General features: G+C 55.2%; 4 protein-coding genes across 5 annotated transcripts; 2 read left to right on the top strand and 2 right to left on the bottom strand.

Annotated features, from left to right (window-relative positions):
* The first annotated feature begins 537 nt into the window (after positions 1-537).
* On the top strand, positions 538-9,944 carry CATSPER1 (cation channel sperm associated 1). Its single transcript, XM_044378371.3, has 14 exons — positions 538-700; positions 1,053-1,670; positions 1,760-1,939; positions 3,135-3,347; positions 4,579-4,692; positions 4,882-5,032; positions 5,219-5,310; positions 5,404-5,547; positions 5,713-5,776; positions 5,952-6,024; positions 6,174-6,234; positions 7,461-7,536; positions 9,597-9,711; positions 9,871-9,944. The coding sequence occupies exons 1-14, from the start codon at positions 538-540 to the stop codon at positions 9,895-9,897; spliced, it is 2,091 nt and encodes a 696-aa protein (XP_044234306.2). The 3' UTR covers positions 9,898-9,944.
* Positions 9,945-12,663: 2,719 nt separating this feature from the next.
* CST6 (cystatin E/M) lies at positions 12,664-14,063 on the bottom strand. The gene is made up of 3 exons (XM_026483167.4): positions 13,798-14,063; positions 13,204-13,329; positions 12,664-12,854 (listed from the first exon to the last, which is right to left on the bottom strand). Exons 1-3 carry the CDS (start codon positions 14,035-14,037, stop codon positions 12,768-12,770), a joined length of 453 nt encoding a protein of 150 aa, XP_026338952.1. The 5' UTR covers positions 14,038-14,063; the 3' UTR covers positions 12,664-12,767.
* Positions 14,064-20,317: 6,254 nt separating this feature from the next.
* Positions 20,318-21,948, bottom strand: BANF1 (BAF nuclear assembly factor 1). Its single transcript, XM_048214999.2, has 3 exons — positions 21,925-21,948; positions 20,818-20,955; positions 20,318-20,567 (listed from the first exon to the last, which is right to left on the bottom strand). Exons 2-3 carry the CDS (start codon positions 20,938-20,940, stop codon positions 20,421-20,423), a joined length of 270 nt encoding a protein of 89 aa, XP_048070956.1. The 5' UTR covers positions 20,941-20,955; positions 21,925-21,948; the 3' UTR covers positions 20,318-20,420.
* EIF1AD (eukaryotic translation initiation factor 1A domain containing) lies at positions 21,855-26,833 on the top strand. Of its 2 annotated transcripts, none has more exons than XM_026483166.4 (6): positions 21,855-22,049; positions 23,451-23,630; positions 23,777-23,885; positions 23,987-24,095; positions 24,267-24,317; positions 24,817-26,833. In XM_026483166.4, the coding sequence occupies exons 2-6, from the start codon at positions 23,544-23,546 to the stop codon at positions 24,959-24,961; spliced, it is 501 nt and encodes a 166-aa protein (XP_026338951.1). In that variant the 5' UTR covers positions 21,855-22,049; positions 23,451-23,543; the 3' UTR covers positions 24,962-26,833. The 2 variants fall into 2 exon arrangements, with proteins under 2 accessions (XP_026338951.1, XP_026338949.1); XM_026483164.4 differs by having other exon boundaries at positions 22,044-22,372.
* Positions 26,834-27,089: the final 256 nt, after the last annotated feature.

The raw sequence follows: 27,089 nt of genomic DNA, 5'->3' as shown, positions 1-27,089 counted from the left end.
AGTTTCGTTTTCACCCTTCTCTACACCACTGGCTCCCTCTCCACTGTGAACAGCTATGGTCTGTTTTGCTCCCAAACCAAGTCTTCATCCTCCCTACCTTCTTTGATGTGGACTCTTCTCTACGTTTAGTTGTGAGTTTGTTTTGCCAGTCTTCATACTGTTTTCTGGGTTATTTACACTGACGTGTTATCTAGTTGTATCTGTGGAATGAAGTGAGCTTAGGGTCCTCCTACTCTGCCAACTTCCCAGCTGACCCTTGGGAAATAAGCCCTTCCCTTTTCTTGACTTCGATTTCCTCATTTTACAATGAAGAGGTTAGACATGATGATCCTTGATCCTGAACTACACCCTAGAAGGAGGCATTTGGGAATTAGACCTGGGGAGGGGCCTCCTGGTGACATCATAAAGGGAGAATTCCGTGAGAGGACTCAGGCTTTCCAAGAAGCACCAGTGCCATAGGTGGGAAGGACAACTCAGGAAGGGGACTGTTGGGCCCACATCTTGAGCTCTCTTCATTCCAGTGTTCCCAGCATAGTCATGGATCAACCCTTGTTGGCTGAAAAGGCTCAAAATGAGGCAGACACCGATGATTTGGATGTGTCATCTCAACCTGGCTCACCAACCCCACATCACAGGCCAGGCCATAGTGGAGTCAACCACCATCATGGGTACCATCACCACGGTGTGTCCCACCACCATGGTGAGTCCCACCATCACGACATATCCCACCATCACAGTGAGTCCCACCAACATGGTGGGTCCCAACACCACAGCATAACCCATCATCATGGTGAGTCCCACCATCATGTTGGGTCCCACCATCATGGCACATCCCATCATCATGGTGAGTCCCACCATCATGGCATATCCCACCATCATGGTGGCTCTCACCATCTTGGTGAATTCCAAGACTTTCATGACGATGCCCCCTCCCACCATTCCCCCCACTTCCACCATTCTCACCACCCCCACCACTCCCACCACCATGATGAGGCCCACCATCATGGTAGAGCCCACAACCTCACAACCCTTGCCCTGACTCCTTCTTATAGCCCTATCCTCTCGCATTCCCTTGGTGAGGGCCCTTTTGATGGTGAGTACCACCATGGTAGCAGAAGACATCATGATAGGCCCCACCACCATGGTGAGCCCTACCACCATGAGGGGCCCCACCACCATGGTGAGCCCTACCACCATGAGGGGCCCCACCACCGTGGTGAGCCCTACCACCATGATGGGTCTCACCACCGTAGGGAACCCCACCACCATGGTGGGTCTCACCACCCTAATGAGGTTTCCCACCATAGTGGGCTCCATCACCAAGGTGAGCCTTCCTACACGTATGGTGGCCCTCACCATCATGGTGAGGCCTATCACCATGGTAGGCACCATCATCATGAAGCCCACCACCATAGAGGGCCCCTTCATCATGGAGAGACCTTTTCCCGCCATTCCTATGTGGACTCCTACCATGATTACATACCTCACTACTATGACGACCACAGCCACCACAGTGAGCACCACCATGGCCACCGCGGTGAACACCACCATGGCCACCATGGCCACCATGGCGAGCACCACCATGGCCACCATGGAGAGCACCGTCACAGGGAGCACCACCATAATGGGCATCATTACGATTATTTCCATGGTGATCATCGCTATGGGGAGTACTATCACGGTAGCTCCCAAGGCTTGGGCCTATACAAGTCTCACAGTGTGGCCAGAGCCTCCCTTGGCTCTTCCCGTTCTCGTTCAGTAGCCCTCCAACCTAGCATGGTACAGGTACAGCACTCAGCCTTTAGCGTGACTCGTACCCGCAGTGCAGTGCACTCACATGCAACCCAGGCGTCCAGCAAAGTCCATCCTCAGCATTCCTCCTCTAAGACTTCCTCAGAAAGCTGGGCAGAAGAAGATGAGCAATTTCAGAAGCGTAAAAGTGAGTCTCTGCTTCCCCCACCCCCAACTCCCACTGCCTGGCCCAGATTCCAGGCCTGACTTGGGCCCTGCACTGACCTTCCTCAGATCGTGAGGCAGGACTCTTACCTGCGTGCAAATTCCATTGGCTATTCACTCACCTGACTGTTCATCATCCAATCTTCTACTCCTTAAATGATGCAGCTCTTCAGGCCGTTGGTTGTTTGTTCACCCAGTCACTGCTGTGCATATACACATTCACTTCTCAAACATTTCTTCTTGTCTAATATGGGTCCCTTGGGGCGTCTGGGTGGCTCAGTCGTTAAGTGTCTGCCTTCGGCTCAGGGTATGATCCTGGTGTTCTGGGATCGAGCCCCACATCAGGCTCCTCCGCTGGGAGCCTGCTTCTTCCTCTCCCACTCCCCCGCTTGTGTTCCCTCTCTCACTGGCTGTCTCTCTCTCCATCAAATAAATAAATAAAAATCTTAAAAAAAAATAATATGGGTCCCTGGCCTGTCTGGGCCCTGGAAGCACAGAAAAAACAAATCCTGCCCTTGAGGGGCTCCAAGACTGGGAGTGGTCACTTAAACCACCAATCCTAGACCACCCAGTGGTGATGGCCTATCATCCGTATCAGGACAGTTGCCACTGTAGATTGTATTTATCCACATTTCCCCCACTGTGAGCATCTTGACAGACATCCAGTGTCTGAAAGAGGGCCTTGTTTAAGGGCAGGGAGGGACCTTGGCTATGAATGCACAGTCCCCCAAGCTTGGCCCCAAGTGGTTCAGTGAACAGAGTAACAGTCTCACAAGCAAGCCGAAAGGGACAGGCCCCTAACTGGGTGGGAGTAGGGAAGGCAGCTGAAAGGAGGAGATGTTTCAGCAGAATCTCAGAGGGAGAGGGGGAGCTCACCAAGCGGATGGGGTAGTGTGCAAAACGGGGCTCTCCACGCGTAAGTTGCCACGTGCGTTAAGAAAGGCCTGGAGGTGTAGACTCGTGAGAGCAGACCACAAATCCCAAACAAGCTGGCGTCTGCCATGGAAGGGGTCAAGCCTATGGCCCCAGGATCAGCACAAGATGGCATAGAGGCACTTCAGTGAGCGAACGGTAGGCAGGCAGGCAGGCATGAAGACGAGCCCCAACTTAGTCTGGGAGGCTGCCTGGGATCCCCATGCTACCTCCCACACAGACTTGACTCTCTGTCCCCCTTACAGCTGCCAGAGCTCAGCGGGCCCACAAGAGACTGCACACCATGGACCTCTTCTACTGGTTGTGGGAAAAATTAAGCTACCTCATTCAGGGCCTCCGGAGAATGCTTAGGAACCTGACTCAGTCCCTGCCCTTTGAAGCCTTCATCTTCCTCGTGGTCTGCCTCAACACTCTCATGCTTGTGGTCCAGACCTTCGCTGAAGTAGAGATCCGGGGTGGTAAGAGCTGGGGAATCCCTTCTTTCTTTTCTTTTCTTTTCTTTTCTTTTCTTTTCTTTTTCTTTTTCCCCCCACTATTTTCTCTATTTAGTCATGAGAAACACAGAGAGAGAGGCAGAGGCAGAGAGAGAGGGAGAAGCAGGCTCCCGGCGGCCCGGTGCGGAACTCGATTCCAGGACCCTGGGATCAGGACCTGAGCCGAAGGCAGCCGCTCAACCGACTGAGTCACCTAGGCGTCCCTGGGGGGGTCCTTTCACATGGAGAAAGCCATAGATCTTGTTCCAGGCCTCTTGTGGGCCTGATCCAATGCCAGGTGGTTTATGTAACTTCGCTCATTTCATCCTTACCCCTGGGACATAGACAACATCGCCCAGTATTAAAAAGCCTGCTGAACAGGAGGATGTGCTGTTTGCGATGCAGCCACCAGGTGGCGCAACGACCCTAAAGACGCCGCCTTGTGGGTTCGCGGGAGGAAACCCAGGTCACCTAGGAGGGCCAGGAGACCCTGAGAAGGAGGCTGTAGGGGTGAGGTTGGAAAAACCGGGGAAGATGGCCCCTGAGACCCTTGGCAGCAGGTGAAAGAAAGACCTGCCACCGCGTAAATGAACTAAGCAGAGAATAAGATGGGCTGCCTTCTTACTCTGTTAAGTGAAGCCAGTGCTCCTGAAAACGCTCTCAGGCAGACTGCTATTGTTCCCGAACCAAAGTGGGTCCACTGCTCGGTGAGTTCTAGACAGACTACCCCAGGTGGAGTTGTCTCACAAGGTCATCTTTATTTGTAGAAATAAGGAGATCCAGGGGAATCATTTCTAAAGCTGTGCTCTCCAAACAAGGGAAAGCCGGCTCCTTTGAGTAGGGCCTGGGATGAGCATTCAGAGAGGGGTTTTAACATCACCGCGAGGCTGAGGCACTCTGATTCTGTGCGGGCTGTCTTCCTCAAATGTTTCTTTTTCTGTTCCAGCAGTTCCTCCCCTAGCTTCTAAAAGATAAGATTGACAGTTAGGCAGAAGCTGCTACGAGTTCCCTGAGGTCAGGAGGTCAGACCAAGTGACAGTATTCTCGCTGTTTTACAGATAAGAAAACTGAGGCACGGAGCAGTTAAGACCCAACAGCCATTAGGGCAGAGCCAGGTCTTCCCTAAAATGGACTGTGTGTGAGGTCCAGAGGGGAGGAGGAGAGACGGGCCTGGGCCGTGGGGATGGCGGTGAGTGAGCCCCTTGTGTCCCCGCAGAGTGGTACTTCATGGCCTTGGACTCCATTTTCCTCTGCATCTACGTGGTGGAAGCCGTCCTCAAGATCACTGCTCTGGGCTTCAAGTATTTTTCGGACCCCTGGAACAATCTGGGTGGGTGGGGATGGGGTGTGTGTGTGTGTGTGTGTGTGTGTGTGTGTGTGTGTCTAGGGAGCCACTGGACTGCTGGCAGAGGCTGAGGACGAAAGGGGCCTGGCAGGGAGCGCCGGTGTTGGGGGGCCTGTGGGTCTGGGCGAGGCGCCTGGGCAGGAGCCCGTGACACCCAGCCCCCTGTGCCTTCAGACTTCTTCATCATGATCATGGCGATGCTCGACTTCCTGCTGCTACAGTACAACTCCTTCTCCTTCGTCTACCACCAAAGCGTCTTCCGGATCTTCAAGGTTTTCAAGAGTTTGCGGGCCCTGAGGGCCATCCGGGTCCTGCGGAGGCTCAGGTCAGCCGGGCCATGGCTGTCCCCCCACCCCCACCCCCGGGTGCGGGGACCCCGCCGGAAGGGCTTCCCAGGCCTGGGCTCCCGGGGACTCTGCTGCGACCCGTTCACGGCATTGTGGGCGGCGTCCGCTCCGGGCACACGTCCCGGCCCCGCTGATCCCCCCGCCCCCGTCAACTTCGCCCACAGCTTCCTGACCAGCCTGCAGGAAGTGACCGGGACTCTGGTGCGCTCCCTGCCGTCCATCACCGCCATCCTCATCCTCATGTTCACCTGCCTCTGTATCCTGCACTGGGGAGGCGGGGGGGGGGGGGGGGGGGGTAGGGGGTGGGGGGGATGGGAGCCCGGAGCCTGGTTTGGCCCTGAGCAGCCAGTCCTCTTCTCCGTGGTGCTCCGCGCCCTGTTCCGTCATTCCGACCCCAAGCGCTTCCAGAGCATCCTCTCCACCATCTTCACCCTCTTCACCTTGCTCACCCTGGACGACTGGTCCCTCATCTACCTGGACAGCCGGGCCCAGGGTGGGACAGGCCCCAGGCGGGGTGGAGGGCGGGGGCTCGGCTGGGTAGGCAGACCCTGAGGGCTCAGTTACCCCGTCTGCGAAGTGGGGCATCTGACGCTCGCCGGCAGGGGTGTGGTGAGGGCGCGCGAGGACCTCACAGCTCAAACGGCCCCCTCTCTCCCAGGCGCCTGGTACATCATCCCCATTCTCATGATTTACATCATCATCCAATACTTCATCTTCCTCAAGTGAGGACCCCACTCCTGCTTGGCTCCCCAGCCTCACCCCCACCCCCACCTAACCTTGGGGGGCACCTCCCCAGCCCTCTCTCCTTAGTCATCCCAAAACCCAGAGGACGGTGAGGGGCCTCTCCTATGGCTTCCTCCTGGAGAGTACCCCACTATCCACCCCCACCATCCCCAGCCTGGTGATTGCCGTCCTGGTGGATAACTTCCAGATGGCTCTGCTCAAGGGCCTGGAGAAAGAAAAGCAGGAGGTACTGAGTGGGGTGGGGCAGGTGGACCTGAGGGGGGGGGGGGACACCATGAAGGGGTGGGCACAGAGGCTGGGGGAAGGGAGGAGGGTGCTCCAGGAAAGGGCAGACAGGGAGGGGACTCGGGCAGGACACGAGCCTCTTCTTCCCAGAGGGCCGCCAGGATCCATGAGAAGCTACTGGACGACTCACTGACGGAACTCAGCAAATCAGGTGCGGGCCCTCCTTCCACAGTCAGACCCACGATTCCAGGTTCAGTGGCAGAGTCTGAGAATCTGAGACTCAGGAGGGCTTTCAGAGCTTAGAACTTTGGTCCAAAGAACTCTAAGACAATCTTCTAAAAAGCAATTAAACTGATCATCAGTTCTTGAAAGCCCCATTTGTGAATTGACTAATTAGCCAAATTATGATTCACCAAATACTCATTTCTTCTAATAACTTATAAAGGTTATAGCACTTGGTTTTACATGGATGGTTTCGACTGCCTTTGAGGCTTTTGTCGAGGTGTCGTACACACTTGTCCAGAGTCACTCAAAGTGGACTGAGAGTCACTAAAAATCAACTTTCCTGGACCTGTTCATTTTTATAAACCTGACTTTCTGAGTGAATTGATTTTGAGACAGTTGATTTGCTTCCTGCTTCAAGATCTTCAGAACTTTAGATAATCTGAGCTCTTAGGATCCCACTCTTAGACTCATCAACACTAGAGGACTAAGGGTCCCAAAGGGTCACCAGGTCCCTCACCTGCCCCTTCCATCAGGGGTAGATACTCAGTGCAAAAAGCTGAAGCAAAAAGAGGAATTAATTGGCAGAAATTACTTAGCCAATTGAGGGTGTGCAGGTCTTCAGGAATGGCTGGATCCAGGACTTGAATACTGGTCAGGATTTGGTCTCTTTCCACCTCTCTGCTCTGTGGTCCTCTGCATGGCTTTGTGCTTAGGGTGGCTCTTCCCTTGCAGTGGGAGACTGGCCACCTGTCACTCCAGTCCCAAATCCTCACAGGTTAGCATCCCTATCATGCCAAGCAGAGACTTCCTCTTCTTCCTGTAGTTACAGCAAAGTCCCCGAAATTAGGCACCTTGGCTTTGATCACCTATTTTGGAACCAATCACTCTAGCCAAAAGAATAGGCTGTTCTGATTGCTCAGGTCTGAGTCACATGTCCTTGGAGGTGGGAGGTGGGGGTCAAACCCTGCTAGACAAGGTGGACTTAAAAGGCACAGGAGTGGTTCCTCGGGAAAGCTGGGGGATTTTTACCAGAGGGAAAGACAAATGAACAAACACATCGGATACACACTCCACACCTGGAGAAGCCATCTCTTTGGGGGCATCGTGGGCAAAAACTCTTTGAGCCGCATCTGAAACCTCCGTGATACATGGCATGTCTTCCACCTCCTCTCAATCCGGGCATCTTCTTGACTGCCCCCTTTTTCCATCCAGACCCTGAAGAGGTGGTGAGTGAACACACCAAACAGAAGCAGCTCATCGAGAAAAAATTTGGGACCATGACTGAGAAGTAAGGAGATGCAAAGGGAGGGGAGGCCCTGCGTCTAAGGGGAGAGGTCTGGGGTCTGGCCCATGGGCTGGCAGGGCAAGGGACATTGCCCTTCTCTCTGGAAGGGGGTGGGGCACCAAGGCCCATGTAGAGCATACGGTGGGACATGGAGACCACGAGTGACTTCTGCTCACCCTGAGCTATCTTGTGCCACCAAGAGAGTCCCTCCAGCAGTGCCTACAGGGCCATGAGAGCCCCTCTGAGGTTGAGGGCAAAGGCAGGGCCCCAGGGAGTCTGCTCATCTGTTTACTCAGGAAGCATCCCTGACCCTTGCTCTGGGTCAGGCCCTGCGAGTTCTCCAGGAGACAGACTAGCTGGTGCCCATGAGAGTCTTGTTGCCAATGACCTGCGCTGGGCCATGAGGGTGCTGGACTTCAGCTAGGTGGAGGGGTGAAGAGGGCAGGTCAAGGAACAGCTTGGGTAAAGGCCTGGGAAGCAGATGGTCAACGCCCCATTCCCGTCGAATCCATTGGCCAGCTGGGCCAGAACAGCTGGGGACTTGTGGCTGTGCTCATGGCTGGGGGACCTTGGCACAGACTCCTGCTTCCCGGTTCTCAGGCCTGGCTCCACAGAGAGCCTTGCCTCTGAAAATTGGGCCCCACTGCTTCTCATCCAGACTGGCTCCAAACCAGCAGACAGGGCAGCCCGACTACTGGCAGCTTCCCCCCCCCACACCTGCCGTCCAAGGTCAAGCCCCAAAGATCCTCTGTGACCCAGCCTTTGCCAACCTCCCTCGTTTCCTTGGCTACTTCCTTGCTGTCCCCGCACTGTTTCCCAAGCATAGTACATACTTCTCCACCTCCAGGCCTTTGTCCACACTTTCCTCTGCCTGGAATGTTCTCTGGCTGCCAATGCTGGGCTCAAGAGAACAAGATTTGGGAGAGCTGAGTTCCAATCCTGCTTGCTTCACCTCCTGGCCCTCCCGCCCCCCTCCATGTTCCAGCAACTTGGCCACTGGCCTGGTGGGCCCTCGACACCTCTGTAACAGTTTCCATGGGGTTTCTTGGCCTCCAGACTCTTCCCCATTGGTCCACCTCCACTAAGAGCGCCCTTTGTTTTCATTTGTTGTTGTTGTTGTTTGTTTTACTCTCTCCTTTCTTTTATTCTTTTTATTTACTTAGAGAGTGGTCTCTGTTAAAAGCAGTTTAGGTTTTTCCTTCTTGTCAGACTTGACATCTCCAATTCACCCACTCGCTTCGGCCTCCTTCCCTGAGGTCTGCCCTGGCCCCCAGTCCACTCCGGCGGTTCCGGAACGGCAGCGGACCGGCAACCTCGCCTAAGCCCGGCAAAGCCTCACGTGTCTTTCAAATTCGGCTCAATGGCACTTGCTCTGGAAGCCTTTTCTGACCCCCAGGACTGGACCCTCAGCACTCTGGTTACGCTTCCCACGAGTGTGAACACGCTGGGTTTGCGTTCCGGGCTCTGCCACAGACGGAGCTGCTCAAGGGCAAGGGTTGTGTCTTGTTAATTTCTGTGGCCTCGGAGCACCTGGCAGTGTCCGTTGAGTGCGCTGTCATGTGATGGATGGATTTATAAAACGGGCAGGTGATGAGGGGGTAATAGATGGGTAGTTGGCTGGATGAGTGGTTGGGGGGGCGGTTAGGTGGATGACTGCACAACGTGGTGAAGGGGTGTGTGGGTGGGTCCAGGGAAGAGCAGGTAGATGGAGGGGTAGGGGTGGTCGGATGAGTGAGTGAATGGCTAGGTAGGTGGGCTTCGAATGGGGAGGTGGGGGAGTGGGTGCCCAGAGAGCTATGGGGTAGCTGGAGGGGCCAGCAGATGGGTGGACGGACGGATGGAGGGATGGGTAACTAGGAGGGTAAACAACAGTTAGAACCCCCTCTGGCACAGGCCCAAAAGGGGGCTTTTTATTTGTGTAAAAGGAGATTCACCACGAAAGGCTCCACTCAGAAGAGTTGTAATGGCGGGAGGCAAGAAGAGCTTTTTGGGGGCCTCTGGCAGCCCGGAAGACCCCGTCAGGCAGGTCAGCTCAGGCTCGCCCCGCCCCTCTCCTACCCCAGGCAGCAGGAGCTCCTGTTCCACTTCCTGCAGCTGGTGGCCGGGGTGGAGCATCACCAGCAGAAATTCCGCTCCCAGGCGTCCGTTCTCGATGAGATCGTGGACACTGCGTTTGAGGTGGGCCGGGCAGGACCAGAGGCGAGGGGCCAGAGTAGGAGGACCCCGGAAGGCCAGGCATGGGAGGCTCATGCCCAGAGGGCCCCGAACAGTCACGTGGGCGTGTGGGAAGGCAGAGGCTGGCACTGGCTCAGTCGCCCTCCCATCCCACCCCCGCAGGCTGGAGAAGAGGACTTCAGGAAGTGACCCCGGGATGGAGAGAGACATGGGATGCAGATTTCAGCCTCTGGCAAGCTGCCCACTGCCGTGGGTCGGGATACGTCCGCCGATCTGCTGGAATGATCGTCAGGCCTGCAGGGCTGGGCCCTAACAGAGTTTTAAAACCCCCAAGTGGCTCTGTCCTCCCTGGCTAAGCCAAGGCACAGGGCAGGGGAACTGTGCACATGCACGTGTGTGCACTGGTGGTGTGTGTGTGTGTGTGTGTGAGAGAGAGAGAGAGAGAGAGAGAGAGAGTTTTGTATGTGAAAGGTGCTCTTCTTGGTCCCCTCCAGGGCCCACATCCCAGCTCAGGCCAGCACTGCATCAGCTGCAGCCAGAGAGGTGACTCAGAAAGGGGGCCCGGCTCAGTGCCGGAGCAGTGAGTGGGCCGCCAGCCACCTTGCTCTGGGGAGGAAGGTCTATCTGGCCCAGGAGTTGCGAGAAAAACAACCAGTTAGAACAGCTCCCGGTTGTCGGGGCCTAGAGGGCCAGTAGGCTCCAGAAATAGGGGCTCACAGCCCAGGAACTTGGGCCTCCCAAGACCCTCAGAATCTAGTACCAGAGTGCCAGCTCAACGGGGATAGCACGCACCCAGAGGTCGGAGGTCATTGCCATACCCTGCCCTGCCTGGGGTCAGGCTGAAGAACCTCAGTGAGGGGAAGTAGGATAGAGGTTGCTCAAGTCCTCCTGGCCTCAGGCTGTTGGTGGGGGTACAGGGAACGTGAGGGGGTGTGGGAGTTCGGGGGGGGGGGGGTGAGTGAGCCTCTCTGTTAGAGGAAAGCAGGGAATGAGCCTAATGGTCGCTCTCCACCCTGCCTGGCCTAGGGCTTAGGTGAGTTTCCCTACTTTCAGCCTGAACCTGGGCAAAATGCCCAGAGCCCTTGTCCCCACGGCTGGGGGTGGAGGTGAGGCTCTGGCCCAGGTCCCCAAGTGCCTGATCCTGGGCAGGGTGCCTGAGACCTGGGGGCTTCCAGACTAGAATGGGGTGTTCCACTGTCTCCAGCAGCCACCTCATCTCTGCTCGAGTGAAGCTCTAGTGACCCCCCTGGAGGGGGTCAGCAGCAGGACTCCGGAGTGGGGGCAGAGGGGCGACAGTTAGGCCAGTCTTCCCCCTACCTCCAGGCTGGACCAGGCAGTGGTGAGGATGCCAGGCCCCAGGACTTAGAAGCAGCACCTCCCTCCCTGGCCTGGCCAGGGGTACTGCCTGGCCCAGGACCTGGGGAGGGACTGTGCCGAGGAAATGGCTTCTGGGATTGGGGCACAGATTGCGGGGGTGGAGAGGCCACCTGGCCATATCTGCGGGCCTCGCCTCACCCACCACCTCACACATTCATTCAACAAGCATTTCCTGCCCTGTCCCTGCGCCAGCTCCGGGCTGGAGGCTCCTGCTGGGTGGCCCTGGGCAGGCTGAGCTGCCGCATCTGAAGGGCTGGCGCAGAAGCAGGGCTGAATTTTCCCCCGCATCCCTAGCTCCTGTCAAACTCAGCCCCTTCGCTCCTCAGACTTCCTCAGGCCAGTCGCCTCTATTGTGCACCCCCCCATCCCTACCCCAGGACGGCCTCTGAAAGCAGACGGCAGGGCCTGGGACCGGGGGCTGTTCCTCAGTAGGTCCCAGCATCGGGCAGGGGACTGAAGGCAGGCACAGTGGCGGATGTGAGGCCTGGCCTGGAGGGGCAGAAGATGGAGGCAGGGGCCATTCTCCAGCCCCACGGCCACCACGATTCTGCCCGGGCCTGGTGGTGCCCACACCTAGTGCTCCCAAGGGATCCAGTTACTGACCTTCCTGTTCCAGGCGTGGGTGTGTGTGGGTGCATCTGAGGCACGGCTCTGGGTGGGGCATGTGGGTCTTGGGGTTGTGCGTGTGGAGGTCTGTATACATCCAGGAGGGTGGAGGGTGTTGCTTCAGTGTGTGTCGGTGTTTCTGGGTGGCTAGGCTGTGTCTGTGACTTTCTGGTTATGGATATGGTGTCTGGGAGCACCCAAGCGTGCACTGTGGTTTCAGTGTGTGTGTGTGTGTGTGTGTGTGTGTGTGTGTAGTATGATTTGCAGCCACAAATTCAGTTGTGCAAAAAATGCTGCAGTTCTGTTTTCTTTAAATGACATCACATCTGTCCCCTCATCCCTCCTGTAGGCAGTAGATTTGACCTGGGTCCCCTTTGGGCTTCCTGTCCAGCCCCTTCCAGGGGTCTTGCCTGGGGCAAAGCCCTGGGGACCCCCTCTGGCCAATGGCCCACAGCGTGAACTTGAAAGCCACTGTCCTAGCCCTCATGGCCTCTTGGCCTACGGGGGCTCTGTCACCGCTGGCCCGCGGGCAGATATAGGACCCCACAGGCTGGGAGCTCAGCATCCTGGGGCCCGGCTGGCTGAACCCAGCCTGTGTCACCCTGAGTCATCGTGGCAGCTGAGAGGGAGCAGAGCTCAGGCACTCTGCAGGGCACTCACCAACTCCTGCCCTGTTCAGTCTGGGGCGTCATCCCTTCTCCTGTGACTTTGTCTCCCACCCCTCAACTCAGAATACTGAGAGTCCTTGGAGAGTTGACGCTGTGTGTCTGGGATGCTGGGGTGTTTGGAGGACTCCACATTTGGGGACTGACCCTGGCACCCTCAGCACTGTATGGGCTGAGACAACAGAAGCTCAACTGGGGGTGGTATGGGCTCTCTTTGGCCTGGGGAGGGGGTGCTGCTGCAAGTAGGCATGGGAGGTGGGGGGAGGGGAAGAGGTGGGGGAGGAGTGAAGCACTCGGGAGAGTCCAATGCGAGAAGCAGTACCAGCAATTTATTGTGACAGACGTGCCCATGGACCTAAAGTGCCTTCCCACGATGCACCTGTCCCCGCCGGCTCCCATGCCCAAAGGGGCCTACGATATGGTCACACAGTTATGCTTTAGAAGCTGCGAGGAATTCTCCCAGGGCACCACTAGGATCTCGAAGTCGCAGCGCAGCTTCTGCAGGGAGAGCAGGGAGAGAAGGAGGGGTGAGTCTGGGTCCCAGGCCTGACTCCTCGCAACTGCTACCCTCAGCCTGTGACGCTCCACTCTGGGGTGCGAGAGGAGCAGTCACTGGGCCAAAGGGACAATGAGTCAAATGGGCAGGACTAGATCTCAGATCTTTCTAGCCAGTCCCGTGAAGGAGAAGCCCCAGTTTCCGCCTCTCTGCACCCCACCCTGGCCCGGGGGCTGTATCATCCCGAAGACAGGGACAGGTTCAGCCAGACATCAGCCCGGCCAGCCAGACTGGTTCAGGATGGACAACCTAGAGCCTTGGGTGCTGGGAAGTGGGGTGCAGGGTTATTACCTCCTCCTGCGCTCCTGTGGCAAGGGGGCAGGTAGTGATATCCACGCGGTCTCCAGTGGCCATGTTCTTGCGACAGGCTGTGCTCCCCATCTCAACGGTCAGGTAGTACTTGACACCGGCCACCAGCTGGGGAGGGAGGGCAGGAGCAGGTCAGGAGTGCTGGAAGACTACCCTTGACCCAGACCTCTCACCTCTCTCCACATTCAGCACGCTGGCCCAGACCTGGGGATTCAGACCTGGCTGGGGAAGTTCTGGTGGAGATCCCTGGGAAGAGGGGCAGAGGCCTGGGCCACGCAGGAAGCTGAGCCCCAGGTGCGCACAAGCCCTGAAGCCCACGGCCCTCTCTCCCTCACTCCCCTCTCCCCAGTCCACCCCCCAGGGCGGGGGGGGGGGGGGGGGGGGGCGGGGAGTAAGGCTAGTGAGTCCCTGTGAAATTCAGGGCTAGATCCTGTCTATTGAAATCCAGATATGTTGTTTATAATAAATTTTTGGCATTAATTCAATGAAAGAAATACATCCCATTAACCTGCCCCCCCCATGCCCCCCTGGCCCGGCCCCGGCTGCCGCTCCGCCCGCCCCGCCGCCCCGCCGCACCTGGCTCTGCGCCTTGAGGATGTTGGTGTCTCGGAAGTAGTAGAGGCTGTTGCTGCCCATGTTGTAGCTGGCCACGGCCGCCTGCGCCGCCTTCTGCACCTGCGGGTCGCTGGGCGACAGGTTCGTGCGGCCTCCGATTAAACGCTCCCCGGGGCGGGCGCGGGTGCCGCAGAGCAGCGTCAGGAGGCAGAGCGCGAGCAGGCCCAGGCCGAGCGCCCGCGGGAGGCTCGGAGGCGCCATGGCGGCAGTGCCAGGCCCGCGGCGCGCTCCGCTTTTACCGGCTCGAGGCCCCGCCCGCCCGGCGCCCCCGCGGCAGGGCCGGGGAGGGATCGCGGAGCCTGGGCGGTCTGAGAGGCCGCCTCCCTTCTGCCCGAGGGGACAGTGGAAGGCCCCAGCACACCTGTGTCCCACGATGCTGCCCTGCCCTCCAGGGACACACCCAGCTGGGTGAGGGAAAGGACAGTGACAGTTCCCAGCAAGCGCCCACCATGTTCATGGAAGGCCCAACCAGTATGAAAAACCAACAGCTACTAGCGAGCTGTTCCTATTGCCACCATTTACTATGTGTGTAACCTGGGAGGAATGACTCAACAGCTCACTGCCTCGGTTTCCCTCTCTGTAAAATGGGCTGCTGTGAGGACGCAACAGGTAAAGTGCTTAGAGAAGGCCTGGTCCTATAAAAACAGCAGGAAAGGAGAGCAGTGCGCTGAGCTGGGCGCTGTCTGACCCTCACAGCCAGAAATGGGAATTACTAATGTTTCCACTTCATGAAGAAAGAGGAAGAGACAAGACACAGAGGGAAGAGATTTGCCCAAGGACACCAGCTAGTAAATAGTAAGTGGCGACACCAGCTTTGGAGTCCAACCAGTCGAACTCAGATCTGTGCTCTCAAACCAGACCGAGCCCACAGGATGAGGATGGCAAGGACGAGGGGTGTGTCGCACGGGCTCTGCCATTTACTGACTGGTGACTTGGACAAGTCCCTTGGCCTCCCAAGGTCTCACTGTCATCCTCTGAGGAAAGGGGACAACTCTTACCCCGCTAAGGTTATTCTGACGTTAGCGCCTGGGACTCGGCCCCCCACAGGTGAACAGCGCAGGCTGGAGGCAGCAGCAAAAGAGGGCGCTGTGAATTTTTTGGGAAAATCTGGTTCAATAGGCAGCACTGAAGCAGCTCCCACGAGGAGTCTGAATCTTGGTGCACTTCCTTGGTCATGGTTTAGAGTTCAGTGTAGCTTGTACTTTTAATCATGTATTGCTGAGGGGAGGTGAGGCTTTTTGCCCTGGGACACTGAGGTCTTGTCAGGGCTTAGGGATTCCAAGGATCTCGCTTGGGGCTTGGAAGAGGTGGTGGTTTACAGCACCTGACAAACCGTTGGTAGCTATTACGAATGGTAGCTATGATGAATATTCTAAGCAGGCGTAGTTCCCGGCCTCTCAGAACCCAGGGCCGGGAAGGGCAGTGATTTCCTCTCTGGGAGACCCGGACCAGCTGCTCCCCACCCCCTCCGCCCAGCTGTGACAACCAATCTGGGATTCCAAGGAAGAGTCACAAGTTGCAGGCTCAGGTGTCTGCCTTAAAGGGACAGACCCCAGTTTGTGGGAGAGCTGGCTCAAGCATGGCTTAGAGGAGGCCGAGGCCAGGCAGAAACCCAACCTCAGAGGACCTGGGAGGGCGTAAAGAGGCTCCAGATGGTTGTGCAGGACAGAGGAGGGAGAGGCAGCCCCCCAGGGGGCTCTCCCAGGCCTGCTTTGCCATCACTTGGAGCTCAGCCATGGCCACACTTACCTCCAACAGCTCCCTGGAAAACTAGCCAAGGCCTGGTCTCTGATTCACTAAGGGCCAATGGGTCCCTAGTTCACTTGCCCCTACCCTACCCATCACTCCTTTGCACTGGGGCAGACGAGTACCACAACCTAACGACCTCCAAAGGCCTTTCACCCACTGGTCTATCATAAGCGCTCTTAGGTAGTAAGCCTCAACCTCATTTTTCCAATGAAGTAAGTTAATCAGAGGTCAGGTCACTGGTCTAAGGTCACACAGCTAGTGTGGGTAAAGAGGGATGGGGAGGGGAAATCAACAATTACCGGGCTTCTATGTGCCAGGCCTTGCACCAGGGCCTGCACACGCTTGCCATCCTCAGAACTGCTGGGCAGAAGCTGGTTTACTAGGAAGTTGGAGCGGTCAAAAGAAAGTGTCAGTGGTGAAGCCCGGTGGCACCCACATGTCAGCATGCTAGTGTGAGTCCCGGACCTCTCCATGGGGATATGAGGTCGGCTGGGTAGGGGGAGGCTCCCTGGGGGCAGCGGTGCCCCAAGAGGATTTTCCCAGGGCTGTGGGTCTCATCTGGAGAAGAGTCCTCAGCCTGGAGTCCATCCTGCCTGGACCCCTCTGACTTCCAGAAAGAGGCCTGGGCCAGGTATGAGCTCAGGGTTGGCCACCCCTACTGGCCATGGGGCGCAGTCTCCATTTTTACTGTGGCCCAGGCATCCCAATCCAGGTTGCCCATGGCACCCCTCTCTTGCCCCTGGCCAAAGGGTCTTGCTGACCAGGGTGGGCCCTCGACATCCTCTTCACCCTGGGATGAGGCTACTCAGGGCTTTTGTGCTGCCCCCAGAACCCTCTTCCCTGAACTTTCAGCTGGGCCACGGATACCCGCCCCCCCCCCCCCCCGGAAGGGCTCTGCTCCTGTGTCCCTAACCACATCCCAGAAAGGAGACATTAAGGCAGGGAAAGCTGCGATCCAACCGTGACTAGAACTCCCATCTGTGGAAGAGCGCTCCTAAGTGCCAGGGCTTTAGTTCATTAGCTCTTGAATCTTTACAAAGCTGCGCCGGGTGACAGAGAACAGGGAGCAACTGGCTCTGGGTCACACAGCAAGCCAAGGAGGAACTGAGATAGAACCAGGTCTGTTGGCTCCTTCAGGCTGTAATCAGTCAACCAGGAGTGACAGCAGAAGGAGCCCTGGGTCCCTGCAGGGAGGCGGCAACAGGGAAGGAGGTTGATAGTCACAGACTCTCAGCCTTTCACACCACCTGGGCGGCTACTGGGGCAGAGTGGGGAGGTGTGTCTTGGGCTTGGATCTGCCCTGTAGCTTCTCCTTACTTTCCGCCAGGGACAGCGGGACCCGTTCAGGACTCCAGAGCATGGGAGTTGGGTTCCCTCCAAGCTCTGGGTCCGATCTGAGCACTCATGACTAGACTGGCTGAGGGGGTCAAGTTCTGGCGGAGTCCAGCAGGGAAGGAACACTGGTCAATATTTGCTGACTTCCACGCCCCCTGGCCAGGCACAACCTCTTGAGCAGTTTGGGGGCTGGCATTTTCATTTTTTAAAGATTTATTTATTTTGGGGGGGAGGGGCAGAGGGAGAGGGGAAAAAGAGTCTTAAGCAGACTCTGCACGAAGCACAGGGCATGACGTGGGGCGCGATGTGGGGCTCGATCTCACGACCCTGAGACCACGACCTGAGCTGAAACCAAGTTAGAAGTTTAACTCACTGCACCACCCGGCGCCCCTTGGGCTGACATTTAAATAACCTACCAGTCCCCACTCAGGTCTACTTTTTCCAGCATTCCGGGCCTTGGTCCCTTTGTCCTGCAGGCTAAGTTGGGGCTGGATCTCTGAAGCCACACTGTCGTAAGGTACATTCTAGATGCCCTTTGTCTCCTGCTGCTCTAGGACTGAACCAGGAACTTGTGTGGGATGCACTAAAGAGCCCAGATAAAGGGTTTCAACCTACTAACGCGTCACAGACACTGCCTGAGCGCCAAGCGAGGGGTGAGAAAGCAGGCTCCAGCCCCTTCAGAGACAAAGCCTGTGGGCGAGGCAGGGAAGAGCCCTGGGGCAGAAGCAGAACGGCAGCATGTCCCACAGGTCTCTGCTGGGTGGGTCCCAGTGCCAGCACCGTGAGAGGCAAAACCTGACAACCAGCAAGGCAGGAGCCACGGGGAGGGTGTTGTGGAGGCGGAGGGAGTCTCCAGGGCCTCCCAGAGCATCAGCAACAATCTGGCAGTATCAGGACTTCGGTAGGGGAAGGCCATGGCCCTGCCAGGCTCCTGCCTAAGCACACCAGGCCTGTGCAACAGCATCGCAACACAAAGGGTCAAGGCTGAGGGGACTCTGAGGTGACCCTGAACCCATCGGGGGAAGCATCAGAAACATAGGCTGAATTCTAGGGACAGTGTGAATTACCAGCTCAGTCTGGGAGTCAGGCCGGCACCCTCCCAGATGTGGCCTGTAACACAAGCCGGGTGCTGCTCTGGCCACCTGGCACCCTTCCGGGGCAGCTGCTCACTTTCCAGACCCGGCCCTGCACTGAACCCTCACTCCTACTATAACCATCATGATCTCCAACTAATCACATAATTGCTCTATTCCTGGGGCTTGACTTTTGGTTTCCTTTTTACCCTTCTACTATTCAGAGATGTAGCTAATATTCAGAAAAGCACACAGAACCTATCTGTTTAATAGATAATTAGTCAATGCCTGTATTACCACAAAAGACGTGGAAACTGTCGCCCTCACCCCCAAGCCCTCCACTCCTCACACCTGCCTCCTTCCCACAAAGGTCACTACTACCACTTCTTTCCACTAATGATTTTTGCAATAAGCATTTCCTTGCTTTTTCTAGTTTTACCACTGATACAGAGACTACTGAGCAAGAATCCACTTAACTTTACGTGAATGGAATCACACTATTTGACATTTTGTTGTTTGCTGAGCGTTGGAATTCACCTGTCATTTGTTCGTTTTCACTAGTATGGACAGCCCCTGGGGGTTGTTAGAAACAAAGCCGTGTGAACACGCATTCAGGTGCAAGGTCTGCGGGTGTCCTTACAACAGCCCCAGGAATGGAACTGCTGGGTCACAGGACGGGTCTTATCTTCAGCTTTACTAGAAAACGCCCAACTGTTTTCCCAAGGGTTCAGGCCAATTGACACTCCCACCAGCTGGATGTCAGAAACTGTTGCTCCGTTCCCTCATCGGCACTTAGTATTGACTTCAGAATTTTTGCCAGTGAGTGTATAATGGCATCTCATTTGCGTTCCCGATTACTGCTGTGACTAACTACCTTTCCACAAGCTTATTCACTATCTGGGCACTCCTCTCGTGGCTGCCTCACAGGTCTTTTACTCTTTCTCTGTTGTGTTGGCTGCTTTGTCTTCGTTATAGTCACCTTCTCTGGACGCAGGCCCGTGTTGCTTATGTGTGCTGCAAATATCCTTTCCCTCCCTGGGTTAGCACCGCCATCCTCTTCGTGGTATCTTTAGACAAATTTCTGAGTGGGGTCGAATTTATCAATTTCTTAATTTTGCCCTACCCGAGAACACGAGAACCTTCTCATGGTTTCTCCTTTTTGCATTTAATATCTGTCATTCTCTCCTCACCGGGCTGTAAGCCCTCTGAGGAAAATTCTGTAAGCAAGTAGTTCCTGGACGATGCTCCACGCAGGGCTGGGAATGAAATCCAAGCAGGGCTGGGTGCTATACAGCTAGCATTTCATCTGATCCTTACAACCTCATTTTCCAAGTGGGGAAACAGAGGCTCAGAGAGGCCAAGTGACATGACCCAGGAACAAAGGGCCCTAAGGTACATGGGTTTTGAGTTACATTTGAGAACCAATCTGGTTCCTTCCTAGCAGTAAATCCACAAATTACTCAGTCTATCTGAGCCTCTGGTTTCCTCACCTATAAAAGAGAAAACAATTACTTCTTACTGTGGGAGAAAAAAATGTTTGCAAAGATCTTAGCCATGGGCCTGGTTCATACTGAGTGTTCAACAAAGACAAGGACAAAAATGTACCCAACAATAGTGTATGTTCATGTTCTTTCTGCCTCCCTAAGAGAGCCAGACAGACGACGAGAGCCCTGGCCACTCCTCCAGGAGGCCAGGAGAGCACATGACAATTGTCAGGTGAACTCTAACCCACATTTGATCCACCCTCTTCCTGGTATCTGACTCCCACTGACTTTTCCACCAGGTGCTGCCTAGCCCAGCTGTTGACTGGGCTGACATCTGGAACATCACAGCCCACCCAGATCCCAGGAAGGGATCAACCCACACTCTCTGCCAGATTACTAAGGGACACTCCAAGGCACCTGCCTGAGGCCCACATGGCCAGGGTGACTGCCCTCCAGAGTGGGAAGGAAGCTGCCAGTTTCGATCTGCACTGATAAGGAGTACCGCAGACCTGGTCAGTCCCTGAGGAAGTCCCAGCCCACCTGCTTTTCAACGCATGAAGCCCAGTCACGAAGGCCACTGACTTTATTGATTTAAAAAACTTTACAAGGACAGTGACTATTCTGCCAAAAAAGGAGCCAAATAGCATAAAACAGACCAGTGGGGGTGGGGTTGAGGGAAGGGCCAGGAATCCACTCGGAAAAGCTGGTAATTGTTGACATGAAACTGCCAGGGGAAGGAGAAGGGAGAGGCATGCAAGAGCGAGAATTTCAAAAAAGTTGAAATGGTGAGGGAAAAGAACCCCCAAAAGACCTGGAAGTACGTAAGTGAGTACGACAACAGCAATCTCTTCCTTTGTAGAGGACAGGGGAGGAGTCCCCACGCGGCTGCAAACTCTGGAGACTCAATGCTGGGGCTAGGGACTGGGGGCTCCCCAAGAGAGCCTCACAAGAAGGCGTCGCACCACTCTCGAAGGCACCCGAAGCAGTCCCGGGACTGCTTGGCATTGGCACCACATGTGTCCTTCAGCCATTCCCGGAAGAGATCTTCATCTTTCTTTAGCACCAGAAACTGGCCAAGGACCACATAGGCCTGCAAAACAGGCAAAGTAAAGGGCATGCTGCTAAGTGCTCTGTGGGGCCGAGAAAGAACAAGGAGGCCACTTCTGTGGCATTCAGAGCACATGAGCCTAGGAAGCAGGGCAGCCTGTGGCTGTCTCTTCAGATTACACACCACTGGCCACCCCCAACAGCTACTCTCACTCTCCTCACCCCCAAAGTGCCAGGAAATACGGTGGTCCGCCACCCCCAGCCCTTCCCAGGTGCATGCAGCCCCCCCACACCTTGTCAAAGCCCCTTTCCTCCAGCTTCTTGCCCAAGACTTCACCAATCCCGGCCAGGCTCCCCACTGGCTTTTCCCCCATGGGCTCTGCCACGAAGTCCCGGTGCTTTTGGGAGGTTGTCATCTTGATCAGCTTAATCTGGGAATCCCAAGAAAAGGTAGTTAGGGCTGAAAACCGGGAACTCCCAAGGGCCCGGTGCAATGTTATGTTAGGAGAAACAGAAACCAGCCATGACGGCGGCCAACTCAATTCCCCTCGGTTTACGGATGTGAGAACTGAGGTCCAAGAAGAGCCTTTTCCCCGCTCCGCAAACGAATGGCTCTCTGCGGGAACTGGGTTTTCGTGCTGCCCCAGAGGAAAAACTAGCCTGCCCTCACAGGCGGCGCAGGCGGGGCAGTGGGAAGATTCCCAGGCTCGGTAGCCTGGGCCCTCCCTGAAGCGGTCACTCCCTCTGTGACCTTGGTGGGCTAAGGAGGCACCGAGACCGCCTGGAGCGGCTCCCCGGCCTGAAAAGCAAATGAAGGGTCTCTCGGCTCCAGTCGCCCGCACGCACCACTCAGAGGGCTAGAGCGCGGGCCGGAACGCGCACACCTGCTCCTTCAGCCCCGCGGGGTCCCGGCTCTGGCTCCCGCCCCGGCTCGGCCCCGCCCCACCCGCCGGCTCCGCCCGCAGGCCCCGCCCCCTCCGCCCGCAGGCCCCGCCCCGTCCACGCGCCGCCGCGCCCCGCCCCGCTCTCTCCCCGCACGGCGGCCCGGGCCCTCTCCGAGGGTGCATCCTCTGGCCAGCCACAGCGGCAAGGCCGCTCTCCTCCCCTCTCCCCCGCGACCCCTCCCGCCTCCAGCTCGGGCCCTGCTTCGCGGCCAGCGCTCACCAGCAGCTCTGGCTCCTGTAACGGCTCCTCCCGCCACCCGGCTGCTCCCACCGATACCTCAACCCACTAGAACTTTCTTCCGCTTCCGCTTCCGGGTCGCCTCAGGAGCCGCCTTGAAAAAAATTCCGAATTGGGCACTTCTAGCCGCAGAGAGCCATAGAGATGAGGGGCTCCCGACCTCATCGGCGCCCTTAGTAGGCACTGCTCTCGGGTTGCCTCGCAGGAAGCCCGGCTACCTTATATGGTCTCGCTTTTCGGGCAGCATGCCCGGTCTCAGAGAGCTGAAGTCTTTGAGAAAACTCCATTCTCCGGTGCGCGGCATCGGGAACTCAAGAGCTTAGCCTCGGCGGATCCGGCGGGGGTAAGAGTTAGAGGGTCGGACAAGGCGGGGGAAGGTGGCCGATAGGCTTCCGAGATAGCACCGGAAGTACGGTGCTCGGAAGGGTCCGACCCAGGAAGGCTCGCGTGGTCCGCGTCGTCACCGGGCTTGGAGGAGTCGGGTAGGAGTCGGAGGCGCGGGGGACTTGAGTCTATGTGCACGCCAGTGTCGTGACCGCTGGCAGGCCCCTTTTCTGTGCCCTCGTTGATTCAGCTGCGAAGTGAGTCGTGGGCGAGCCGCTCCCAGCGTCCAGCCTGGAGAGCGAGGTCGTTCGGGCAGCGCCTGTGGGAGACGAGCGCCAGAGAGTAAGTGTGGGTCTCTCTCTGAGCGCCTTTTCTCCAGCGTAGGGAGGGAGGACGGCAGGGGACGACAGCTAGAGGTGACACTTCGGAGCTTGCTTTTGGAAACCATCAGCCTCGGTGGTAGCAGTCCTTGTCTTCTCAGTACCCACGTCAGAAATCTAGCCGATGCCGCAGACCAAGCCGGCTTACCCGACCTTTTATTAAATCGTTCTTGGCTTGGACCGTCGCGCATCTCCTCACTGGCTTCTGACTGTCGTGTGTTGAAAAACTGAGCATCTGTGGTGTGTGATGTGCCACGCGTCGGATGTACAGATGTGTTGAGGAAGATACAGCTGCCCTCACACTCCTTCCCGAGCGGCTGCCAGAATGATTTCTGTAGAACGTGTATTTGGTTTCTGTGATTATGCCAGTACTTATAACATGAGGGTTTTTAAAAAGATTTTATTTATTTGAGAGAGCGTGGGCACAAGCAGTGGGAGGGGCAGAGGGAGAAGGAGACGCAGGCTCCCCACTGAGTAGGGAGCCCCATGTGGGGCGCCATCCCGGGACCCTGGGATCATGACCTGAGCCCAAGGCAGATGCTTCACCGACTGAGCCCCCGGATGCCCCTAACATGAGTTGTTTTTATGTGTTTTATGTGTACTAAGTGCTTAGTTTGCATTATTTTATTCTAATAGTGATCGGAGTTAGCTACTATTTTTCTCTGAAGCTAGAGAAGTTGAACAGCTGGGAAATAGCCAATATAGGATTTGAATACTAGTAATTAGGTTTTAGAGCTCATGTTCTTTTTTTTTTTTTTTTCAAAGATTTTTATTTATTTATTTATTTGACAGAGAGCCAGCCAGTGAGAGAGGGAACACAAGCAGGGGGAGTGGGAGAGGAAGAAGCAGGCTTCCCAGCAGAGCAGTGGGGCTGAAGTCTTTGAGAAAACTCGATGTGGGGCTCGATCCCAGGATTCTGGGATCACGCCCTGAGCCGAAGGCAGACGCTTAACGACTGAGCCACCCAGGCGCCCCTTAGAGCTCACGTTCTTAACCAGGACACAGTCAGTCCTCAGTAAAAGGTCTCTCTCCATCTTCAGAACAGTCCTGGGTTCTGAACTGGCCATCCAAGAAACTCAGGAGGAGGAGCTGACAGTCTCTGCATCCCTCACCCCCCTGGGATAGGACCCAGCATGTCTCAGGCCACCAAGAGGAAGCATGTGGTGAAGGAGGTGCTGGGGGAGCACATGGTGCCCTCTGACCAGCAGCAGATCGTGAGGGTGAGTGGCATTGGGCACAAGCTGCTCTGCCTCCCCATCCCTCTACTTCCCTTGGGCCCCTAGAATGGGGATAGGATGCGGCATAGCTTACTGGGTATCTGAGCTGACTGGAGAGGCTGACTAGTTCTTGGTCTCTCTTGGACCAGGTACTCAGGACCCCAGGGAACAATCTGCATGAGGTGGAGACAGCCCAGGGGCAGCGCTTCCTGGTGAGCATGCCCTCCAAATACCGTAAGAACATCTGGATCAAGAGAGGTGAGAGAGGTAGCCCTCTACGGAACAACTGTTTCCTGTGAGCTTGGCTTTCCCCTCTACAAGCAGGCTCTATTGTGTTTTTTCTTCTCTCTCACCTGCAGGGGACTTCCTCATTGTTGACCCTATTGAAGAGGGAGAAAAAGTGAAAGCTGAGATCTCCTTTGTGCTCTGCAAAGACCATGTGCGCTCTCTGCAGAAGGAAGGGCTCTGGTAGGGTAGTCCCCTTGGTCATTGGCTGCCTCCTTTCTGGGGACACTGACTTCCTAGCTGTGAAATCAGAGGAGGGAAGATCATGGCATCCCAGGCAGGGACAGCTCGAAACAGCTTTTTTGCTGATCAAGTTTTCTGTCCTTTCTGACCCTGGCTTTTCTCTTGGCACAGGCCTGAAGCGTTCTCAGAAATGGCCGAGAAACAGAACAACAATAGGAACAGGTGAGAAACAAGCTTTAGGACAAAAAATAGGGGTTCAGGCCTTGGTGCCTTGAGGGGGACGTAGAGACCTTCTTTCTTTCTATGTAGCATCCTTGGTGGACGCTCCTAAATACGTGGTTAGGAGTATGGCTTGAAAATCAGGTTAAGATCATGGCATTGCCACTTGTAAGTGAATGATTTCAAACAGGTTACTTGATTTCTTAAGCCTGGATTTCCTCTCTATAAAGTGGGAGCTTTGTGGGAATTAAAGGAGTTAAGCTTGTAAAATTGCTTAGCATAATACTTGGTATGTGGTGTGAGTCCACTGAGCGTTAGTTGGTGGTTGTAGACTTCCTTATTATTAAAGCCAATGATTTTAGCAAACTTTTGAGGTGGGGTGGGAGGTAGTCTTTAGAGAGTTTTTTGGCCATGTGGTCCTCCTTTTAGTGGGGCTCCTTGATTGCAGATCTAGTTTTCCCAGAAGGCATTGGGTTAACCCTGTCCCTTTTCCTCCATGCAGACAGACTCAGCCAGAACTCCCGGCGGAGCCACAGTCCTCAGGAGAAGAGTCCAGCTCTGAAGATGATTCTGACCTCTTTGTTAACACCAACCGCAGACAGTATCACGAGAGTGAGGAGGAAAGCGAAGAAGAGGAGGCAGCCTGAGTCCCTGGACCCACTTCTCTTGCTCAGAGACTAGTTCTTGGCTCCTCTGAGTTTGGACATTCTCAGGGTGCTCTGTAGCTCTTCCCCCCGGGATGGGGGACAAGGCAGGGCCCCTCTCTGAACTGACCTTCTGCTCAAGGAGAATTAAACCCCTGGCGGGTGATGATTTGTGCTGGTGTCTGAGTGGCTCTCTGGAGGGAGGAGGGACTTGTGGTGAAGTTAAAAACTGGGTCGCTCAGGTGCAGGTCCTAAATGAGCAGGAAATGGGAATGGCTGGAACCTTTCCTAGATTCTCTCTCTCATTGGGCACTCACCAGGCCCTGTGCTGTGCCTTCTTGCATGTATTTAATAATAACTGGGAGCAGACCCTCCGTATTGCCTGCTTGCAATTAATATTGACTCAGGCCTTCAGGAACACGGCTCTAGGACCTAGTGCCCCCTGCCTCTCAGAAACACTCAGGACAAATTTCATCATGCCTCGTAAGCTGCTTTTCCTGGCTTTTTAGTCACCGTGATTGCAGGAGTGCCCACCTCCATACTGTGTGTACATGCTGTGCTCGGTGGCCTCTTTGTGGCTCCTCAGACCTCTACTCCTCAGCTCTCCTACAGACCACGTCATCCCACTTCTTTGAAGCTTTTACCTCTGGTTATATACTCTCTTCATTTTTGTCATTGATCTCCTAATCACTGTTCAGACAGTGAACAGTTTATCTCCTGGTTTACAGTCTTCCACTTTTGCCTCTGCCGCCATTTTCTCCATCCCATGGATGGGCCTGTTCAACACCGTGCCCCCCTAGTTCCCTGTCTTCCGTTCCAGGCCTGCTGCCTACCTCGTTGGTCACTCCCTGCACCCCTGCCATTGATAGGAATTGCAGCCCCTCTTGAATTCACATATCCGTACAATCACCACCTCCTGGCTTTCTCGCTTCCTTCCTCAACCACCTCCTCTGTATCTTCATCCATAACCCCCCCCCCACATCCTTCCCATTATTGTCCTATCTTCACTTCCCTCCTTGTGCAACATCGATTGCATCCATCGCCTCCACTCCCTTGTGTCCCTCCCCTGTGTGCATCTGGTAGGACCTAACCCTGGCCAGCCCAGCCGCTCGCTTCTGTGCCTGTGCTCAGGTCTCCGCTAGAGAAAACAGCCGACCTAACTCGTACCTTCAATTCATAACTCCAGACCTCAGGTGGACACTCAGCACTGCCGAGCAGATCTTTGGGATGTCGTGTTTCAAAACTTGTATGTTGTCTACCAATTCCCCTCCCCCTTTTAGGTGTTCACCACATACTTCATTAAGAAATAAGAGCCACTGGAGGGAACTGTCACCTCCTCACTACCAACCCTACAAATGTGCTCATGGGTTGTCCTGTCTTTAACTTCCCCACATAATCCAGTGGGACTTCAACCTTTTCTCTTGTGCTTCGGAGCTTGTCTGTCCTCTCACTTAAGGAGTTTATGTGAGTTTTGTTTTTTGCCATCCTCTCTTCTTGGATATGTTAGCGTCAGAGGTGCTATGGAATCTCCCATCTAAAACACAATCTGAAAGACCTGTCGCTGATCGCACGTCCTCTCCAGCTAGTGCTTCGTTTGTCTGCTCCTTGTTCACTTTCCCTTATATTACTTCGTATAGCTTTAAATATATACATGTCTCTGTATTTGTGTGTATGTGTATATATACAAAAAATAAACTTCAGATGAGTTAAGGATATGTATGTGTGTGTATATCTAACTTGTCTGAAATTTATTTTTTATGGGAGGCAACTTTTTTTTTCTAAAGGGGTAGTCATTTGTCTCTATACCATCTACTGAATGGGTTATTCTTTCCATATTTAAATACCTTTTTAAAATAAACTTAATTCCTGCATACATATGGTTCTCCTTTTGGAGTGTCTGATCTGTTCTGTTGATGCGTGTGCACATACCATGTTTTATGGCACGACTGGTAATTTCGTAGCTCTCACCCTGCCCCACTATTCCTTGAAAATTTCATACTTTTTCTTACACAAGAACTCTAGAAGGAACTTGTCCGTTCCCATTTAAAAATCCTGTTGAGATTTTCATTGGCAGGGTTTTAAATCTCATAGCTTGATGTGGAGAAAAATGCTATCTTCACAGTTTTCAATT

Source organism: Ursus arctos, unplaced genomic scaffold (genome assembly GCF_023065955.2).
Source record: "Ursus arctos isolate Adak ecotype North America unplaced genomic scaffold, UrsArc2.0 scaffold_23, whole genome shotgun sequence".
Classification (NCBI taxonomy): Eukaryota; Metazoa; Chordata; class Mammalia; order Carnivora; family Ursidae; genus Ursus; species Ursus arctos.
This window is presented reverse-complemented; position numbering and strand designations above follow the sequence as displayed.

Coding starts and splice junctions, on each gene's coding strand:
- EIF1AD (XM_026483166.4), top strand. CDS start 23,544: ATGTCTCAGGCCACCAAGAGGAAGCATGTGGTGAAGGAGGTGCTGGGG. Junction 23,886..23,986: donor GAACATCTGGATCAAGAGAG/GTGAGAGAGGTA, acceptor TCTCACCTGCAG/GGGACTTCCTCATTGTTGAC. Junction 24,096..24,266: donor CTGCAGAAGGAAGGGCTCTG/GTAGGGTAGTCC, acceptor CTCTTGGCACAG/GCCTGAAGCGTTCTCAGAAA.
- CST6 (XM_026483167.4), bottom strand. CDS start 14,037: ATGGCGCCTCCGAGCCTCCCGCGGGCGCTCGGCCTGGGCCTGCTCGCG. Junction 13,330..13,797: donor TCCTCAAGGCGCAGAGCCAG/GTGCGGCGGGGC, acceptor CTCCCTCCCCAG/CTGGTGGCCGGTGTCAAGTA. Junction 12,855..13,203: donor CCACAGGAGCGCAGGAGGAG/GTAATAACCCTG, acceptor CTCTCCCTGCAG/AAGCTGCGCTGCGACTTCGA.
- CATSPER1 (XM_044378371.3), top strand. CDS start 538: ATGGATCAACCCTTGTTGGCTGAAAAGGCTCAAAATGAGGCAGACACC. Junction 1,671..1,759: donor GGTGATCATCGCTATGGGGA/GTACTATCACGG, acceptor GTTCTCGTTCAG/TAGCCCTCCAACCTAGCATG. Junction 9,712..9,870: donor TCGTGGACACTGCGTTTGAG/GTGGGCCGGGCA, acceptor CCACCCCCGCAG/GCTGGAGAAGAGGACTTCAG.
- BANF1 (XM_048214999.2), bottom strand. CDS start 20,940: ATGACAACCTCCCAAAAGCACCGGGACTTCGTGGCAGAGCCCATGGGG. Junction 20,568..20,817: donor AGGAAAGGGGCTTTGACAAG/GTGTGGGGGGGC, acceptor CCTGTTTTGCAG/GCCTATGTGGTCCTTGGCCA.